At 47.2% G+C, this 7169-nt stretch overlaps 1 protein-coding gene and 1 long non-coding RNA gene across 9 annotated transcripts in view; one reads left to right on the forward strand and one right to left on the reverse strand.

Moving 5' to 3' along the window:
- Positions 1-1234, reverse strand: part of DAW1 (dynein assembly factor with WD repeats 1) — a 194094-nt gene extending 192860 nt beyond the window's left edge. For 3 of the 7 annotated variants that reach the window (XM_073877638.1, XM_025886780.2, XM_025886776.2), the window contains exon 1: positions 984-1167. In XM_073877638.1, coding sequence (XP_073733739.1) covers positions 984-1023 — 40 coding nt within the window. In that variant the 5' untranslated portion in view covers positions 1024-1167. Of the gene's footprint in view, positions 1-983 lie in introns of all 7 variants that reach the window. The other 4 variants (XM_073877625.1, XM_073877634.1, XM_073877627.1 and 1 more) reach the window with 3 other exon arrangements.
- LOC141370108 (uncharacterized) lies at positions 1196-2805 on the forward strand. 2 transcript variants are annotated; one of them, XR_012373866.1, is made up of 4 exons: positions 1196-1331; positions 1520-1703; positions 1859-1989; positions 2669-2805. It is a non-coding gene; the product is annotated as an uncharacterized lncRNA (long non-coding RNA). The 2 variants fall into 2 exon arrangements; XR_012373865.1 differs by lacking the exon at positions 1196-1331 and having other exon boundaries at positions 1360-1703.
- Positions 2806-7169: the final 4364 nt, after the last annotated feature.

The raw sequence follows: 7169 nt of genomic DNA on the forward strand, positions 1-7169 counted from the left end.
ATTTTTATTTATTTTTAAAAGATTTTTAAAATTTATTTGAGAGACAGGACACAAGCAGGGTGAGCGGAAAGCAGAGGGAGAGGAAGAAGCAAGGCTCCCTGCTGAGCAGGGAGCGCCTCGAGGGGCTCCATCCCAGGACCCTGGGATCATGACCTGAGCCCAAGGCAGACACTTAACCCACTGAGCCACCCAGGCGCCCCTACTCTTATTTTTTAAAGTGAGTTCTGAATTGGAACCAAGAGTTCTGCCTTTATTTCTGTACCTAATGAGCTGGGTGACCAGTGGGCTTCACTCATTCTTCAAAGGTGACCAAGTCCTCACCTATGAAACAAGACAACTAGACAAGTTTGTCCCACTCTAAAAACTATAGCGTTCTGTCGGTGTATTTTGAAATTCCTTAACTCACTGGAATCAAGGACTGTGACCTTCAAGCTGAAAGCCCCGGGGCACAGAGCGCCTGGTGGCCCTCAAAAAACGTGTGGGTCAACTGATGTGTGTGGTCTGGAATGCGGACACTCAATTAATATACTTCGTTGCATATGCATTTTCCGTTTCATACTCAACACATCTGACGTGATCATTCTGCTATGTTTAAAATAAAAAGCAATGTGCTCCTTGTCAGTGTCGTCCCTTCCGGAAACCAATCTCTTGGGACATCACTGATCACCGCCTCTCCCTCCCCATCTGCCACATTCCTAACTAGCCAGAAAAGCATTATAAACTCAGCAACCTCAACGTTTAAAGAACGCCTTTAAAAAATCACTGTGAATGTTTCGAGCAACAGTGTCCAGCAACCAAAGGAGCGGGGAGGAGTGAGGGGCCCCTGTTGGGACTCGCCCGGCTATCTGCCCCCCACATGGATCACCCACTAGGGGACACCCCCCCCCCGGGCCTCTCGAGTCCCCGCACGCCCCGCCGCCGCGGAGCCTCCCAAAGCCAGAGCCCAGGACCCCACGCCAGGACGGAGGAGGCCCGGCCGGTACCTGGCGGGTAATACCGGAGCAGGAGGCTCTTAAGCTTCATTTTCTCCTTCCCGGGCCCCCGGCCAACGCTCTTCGTAGCCGTGGAAACGGCCAAACAGCTGCGGGGCTTCGGCGCGCATGCGCGAGCTTCCAGGGCGCGGAGCTGGGCGTGCAGGCTTCCGGGGTGCGGTCTGCGGCGCGGGCGACCCCGGGAAGGTTGGGGGGCGTCGGCCCGGCGAGGCGCGGCCAGGGAACACGCCCCGCCCCTGCCGGCGCCTACACCTGCCTGCTTGTTCGCAGGGGCGGACGGGGGCTCCAGGGCGCGTCGCCGAAGAGAGCGTTGCCACCCTCGCTCCTTCTGCACCGTCGGTGCCTGGGCCGGGCAGGGACGGGGTGGCGGGGGCCTCGCGTCCCCAGTCAGGGTGACCTCACAAGGGGCGAGGCGCGGCCGGGGAGGGCGAGGTGCGGGCCGCTCCCACTGTGGCCCATTGAGTTCCCAGGGAGGAGAGACGGGAGAAAAATCCCCTCCGGGTCACCATTCCCTGCCTCTCCTCCAGCCCTGTCCCTGTCCCCACAAGAGAATTAGAACCACAACGTAAGAGGCTACATTTCCTGACGCTGTGCGGTACGCTGCGCTTGGCGCCTTATACACCTGTAGCTGTAGAGACCAACAGAGGTTCGAGATGTGCACCTTTTCTTCCCGCCCCCTCTCACGGATGGGACAACCCAGAATCAGAAAAAGTGAGACAACCCTCCTCTCCCCAGCTAGCGAGCCGCGGAGGCGGGATGGGAAGGCAGGTGTGTCAGAAGCCTGTCACCTGGAGCCCACACGGTACTGTCCACCCAGGGTTTAAGGCTTTCCGGACATTTTTGTGGCCTGTTCTGTTTCTTGCCAGAATCGGTTCTTTGCCTGCCAAGTCCAGTTCCCGTGAGGAAGACGGGCCGGCCGGGAAGAATCAGTGGGGCCAGACTGTCCATTTCCTTTAAGGACTTTGGCCTAAATTCCAAAGTCGGAATTTCCCCAAAGGTAAGCGCTTCCTCTGTGGTCTTCACAACTGTGGGCCACGTCCACTCATCGCTTCCATGCCCCTGTACCTAAAAGTTTTCCTTGAGTTCTTACAATTCCTCCAAATTGACTCACTTATTTTACCTCACGTTTTTAAATGCAAACTTGAAAGGAAATTATTGTTAATCCTGTAAATTAGAATTTTACCCAATTTTTGATGAGGAGCAGCAGGTAACTGTAAAAATAAACATGATTTTTAAAATGCTATTGAATGAACCTACACTATTGCCTACCAGAGACTATGAACCAAAGGCCTTCCCTTTCTTACCAAAAAAAAAAAAAGTAGGAAAAATCAACTATTTGAAATTTTCAAGACAGCCTAGCACCCAACTGAGCCTTTCTACTTCATGTACACAGAAGTTTGGAGAAATCACTGAAATGGGAGACCCTCTGCTATGGTGTGAAACAATTAAGCCTAATACAAATGGGAAGACATAAAAATCATAGCTTCCCACGCTTGGGAAACAGAAAAACAGACAAAATCTAAGATTCCTTCTAGCTCAAAGTCTCCCCTAATCATTAAGACTCTGGAAGAGGTTTAAGTGGGGAAGGGCAAAGAGGTCATCTATAGAAACAAGGACGTCTTGGGGCTCCTGAGTGGCTCAGTCAGCTAAGTGTTGGACTCTTGGTTTCCCCTCAGGTCATGATCTCCGGGTCATGCATGATCTCGGGGTCATGGGATCGAGCCCCGCCTTGGGCTCCTGCTCATCGTGAAGTAGGCTTGATATTCTCTCCCTCTCCTTCTGCCCCTCCCTCAGCTCTCTCTCTCTCTCTCTCTCTCTCAAATAAAATAAATAAAATCTTAAAAAAAAGAAAGAAGGAAGTCTTTAGTAGATTTTGTTCACCCATTTACTGTTTATGCTTGTGACATTTTAAATGAGGCCTTTGAAAGAATAGTAACTTTACAATGGAGAAAACCAGTAGACACCGTTTAACCACTGGGATCAAAGTTTACATCCCCAATGTAGGGACAAACTGACATTCATACACCTCCTAATACAATCCAATGACAAGAACACAGCAATTCTCTGGAATTCCTGCCTGCAAAGCATTACCTGTCTCTAATCATGAGGAAACATGAGGACAACCCAAATTAAAGAAGTTGTACAAAATAACTGTCAAGGTCAAGAAAAAAAAACAACAATGAAAACTGCTTCAGATTAAAGGACACTAAAGACATAGAACAATTAAATGCACTGAGTGATCCTGGGTCCTGAACCAGGAAGAAAATAAGCTGTAAAGGACATGATTGGGACAATTGGGTGAGACATTGTGGTTCAGATTATATTGATATTATATCAATATTAAGTTTCCTGATTTTGATCATTGCACTGTAGTTATATAAGACAATGTCCTTGTTCTTAGAAAAAAAAAACACTGACTTATTTAGAGATAAAGGGGTATTTTATCTGCAATCAACTCTCAAATGGTTTTGAAAATTTTTGTTTATGTGTAGGTGTGTGTGTGTGCACACGTGCATGTGTGTGTTTGATATGTGGATGAATAAGAAACAATAAAGCCACTGAGAAAAAAAAAATGTTGAATCCAGCTAAGCAAAGGGCTCCTTTTGAGAAGTTCCTTGTCCTATTCTTGCAACTTCTCCAAAAGTTTGAAATTACTGCAAAATAAAAAGTGGCCTTTGTTTTCCACAGAACAAGCCAGGCTTCAGAATCTTCCAGGATATAGATAACCACCACAGAACCATCTGGTTCCACGTTTGTTAAGAGAGCTCCAAGTTCAAGTTCACTCCCTGCTTCACCCCTAATTTCACCTACACCTTCCTCTAGTTATGAGACCAAGAGCCTCCACCACTGTTACCTATCTATCCTCCACCACTCCCTCCATTTCCAGGAGTTCCTGAACTTCCTAAGTGGCTCTTGTCTTTCTGTTCCAGGTAAAGGATTTCTCCTACTCCCTTGAACCAAACTTTAACAGGTTGTCCTTTCGCTTATTAAAAAAAGAATTCCAGCTCTGCAGCTTTTGACATCCTTCCCTTGGCTCAAAGAGTTTAAGCCAAGTTCTCCCACATAAGTTAGAGAACTGCCTCACCATCTCCATGTCACATCCAGAGCCCTCTTTACAGACTCTGGGGCACAGGTCCTTGGTGTAGAAGTCCCATCTTCCCACAGCCCATGCCCACCAGGGGTCAGCAGCCCTCACCTCTGTCTTAACTTGAGAGTCATTTATCCAGATGTGGAAGCACCCTGACTGTCCCAACGTTCTCTCACCGTTTCTCCCTAACACCTAGATACTCTTTGCTGATAGGATTCCTAGTATACTGACTTGACAGCCCAGAATCCTGTCACAGGTACCCAATGTAAGTCCCCCCACCCCCCTTTTTGGGAGGCAGTAGGCTTGTATGCAAATGAAGTGGTGATCCAAAGAGAAGCAAGTAAAGTTCATGAGTGTGGGCAGATTTCTCTTTTGGCCTTGGCTTACATTGAGGTGAAAGCTATGCTCATTTACTCATTCCTGGAAGGTGCTGCGTGACTCTCTCAACCTGAGTAAATGTCTATTTCGTGCTAACTTACCCCCAGTGCAGAGCCATTAGCCATAAATGATGTACAGAAATCTACAAAAACAAAACTCCTACATTGCCCAGGTGATGGGTGCTCATCTCAGTGTCTGGCAGACTTGGTATGACTTCCTCACAGGACTACTTTAGAGACCTTTCTAAAAGTTGTATCATACTTTTTCATTAATTCCTGCCATTCTGTGTTGATTTGACCATTGACCCACTAGAGGAATAATCGGCATTCATAATGGATTTGTATATATAAAAGTAACATTTGACTCTGGGTTTCTTCCTGCTGACACCTGCCTTGAACAACCAGAAACTCAAAAAAAAAAAAGAATTAGTAGCATTAACTTTACTCCCCAAACTAATTCTGTCTGGTGGATTGAAGCCATACTGGGTTTCCATTCTCAGTGTGTCCCTGGACCAGCAGCATCAGTCTCACCTGGGAACTTGCTAGAAATGTAAATTCTTGCCCCACCCTACTGCCTACAGAATCAGAAATGCTGGTAGCAAATACCCAACAATCCATGTTTGAACAAGTTTTCTGGTGATTCTGGTGAACAATAAAGTTGAAAACCACTCAGTATATATGGTATAATATGTTACAATGGCTTGGCCAAGACTGAGTGAAGGTGGGCACTCTCCCCCTACCATCAGGCCTTTTATGTATTCTGAAGTCTTCCCTGATCATCAGGGACAGTAAGCTGCTCGCTCAGTCATATCCGAGGATGTGAAGAGAACCCAGAAACAGTGTGGGAAGAAACTGGAATTCTCTACATAATTGGGTTTTGGAGTCTCCAATGTGCTGAGGGACACCAGTGGATACCAGAGTGTGAAGGAAGGCTGGGGGTGGAGGAATGTCTACAAGTGGGAGAGGGAAAGAAGGAGGGAAAGAAGGACCGAGGGAGGGAGCCAGGAGTCAGCCTGGAGGATCTGGCTCAGCACTGAGGTGAGACCAATGGGCAGGAATGCGGTTCCAGCAGGACATGGTGGTTCCCATTTGACCCAGTTCCTCCTGGAAAGAGCCATGGCATCAATGGGAGACTATAATCACTAGTTTGGGGGGCACCCATTGAAAGCAGTACATAGAAAAGAGAGGTACCGTTGCCTCCTGGAAAGCAGGTACAGAGAATGAGATCTGAATGTTCAGAGACCGGCAGGAGAGGTCAGCTGTGCCTCCCAGGTCATGGGATCCCAGTACAGCAACCCCAGAGGAGCCGCATCCGGGCTTTTGAAACTTCTTCCCATTTCTGCCTCCGCATCACTGAAGGACTTGTGGAGTACCTGATCTCATCTGGGACCAGAAAACCAGTGGCGCCAGGGGCCACTAATTGATTTACTAAGTATATATAGAGGGCCTACCAGTGCTAGGCATGTTTCAGGTACAAGGGATCTAATTCTGAAAACAGTAATTTGGGGGAAGTCATTCCTAGAAAGGATCAAATTTCAGGTGGGTTTGAAACGATTGTGTTTATGGAGTGGGGGGCATGTCCCTAAGTAGGAGGACTGCATTTATGATCAATGAGGGACTGCTCCTGGGGCAAGCAGGCCACATGAACAGGGCTGGTCCACAGTAGCTTCTGCCACTAAGAGCAGCATGCCTGACCTGAGACCTCGCTCTGCCACGTACCAGACATGTGCTCTTAGGCAAGATCCCTAACCCCTAAGGCTTCAGTTTCCTCATCAGAAAGATAAGAATGATCCCAGCATCAAGTTAATGGGGTTGTTATCTCTAAGTCTGGCTTGTTCAGAAACACTCTGTAAGTATCAAGGTTGGTGATGACAGTGATAAGCATTTATTTTCCTAAGGTTGTTTGTTTGAAATTGGGGAAGGGTGTGTGCATATGGCTCCCATTCAAATTGATAATCTAGATCAACAATTACTCTGATAACCCCATACAGGTAATTTGGAGTCCTTTGTATGATACCTAACAGTAGATACACTTTTCTAGTTATGTTTGTATTAATATAATTAGTATAAATATTGAAACGAGTTTGCATTCCTTAAGACATAACTACTTTATCTGTAGATCCAAATAGACTTGTCTTCTTAAACAAATGGCCTGTGAGGACTTAGAAGGGGGAAGAGGGTTCTAGATCTTAACAACTCTAGAGATTGTCCAGAGAGGAATAAAGGTGTGTAAGGACTTGAGAATGTTCGAACAAGGGGAGTTGCCATGGGCATCACACCACCTTCTGTGCCTGGCACACAGTGGGTCCTCCATTAGTGTTTGATGCTCAAGAATTTGGAGGATCCATTTGGAAGAGGAAGTAACTGATTATGTGCAGGTAGAAGGCAGGGTTGAGAGAGCCGGATCCCCAGAGACAGATTTCAGCTCAATGCAAAGAACTTTGTCCCCGTGTGTCCAGTAATGGGCTAGGCTGTCTCAAAAAGTACTGAGGATTTCCCAGCACGGGAAGTGTTTTAGCTGAAGCAGTTTCACCAGCTGCCAGGATGACTGCAGAACACAGTATTAATTGGATGAAAGCCAAAACTAGATAAGAGGTCTGATTTCCCTTTTGATGTTGTAGTTCCTTGATTTTATACTGCCTGTGTGTTTTCCCAAGACAGTAGGTGCGGGCAGGTGAATGACGGTGGACTGGGAGTTGGAAGTTCCAATCC

The sequence above is a fragment of the Callorhinus ursinus genome, unplaced genomic scaffold, assembly GCF_003265705.2.
Source record: "Callorhinus ursinus isolate GAN/ISIS: 27379988/994484 unplaced genomic scaffold, GSC_fseal_2.0 scaffold2, whole genome shotgun sequence".
Taxonomy (NCBI): Eukaryota; Metazoa; Chordata; class Mammalia; order Carnivora; family Otariidae; genus Callorhinus; species Callorhinus ursinus.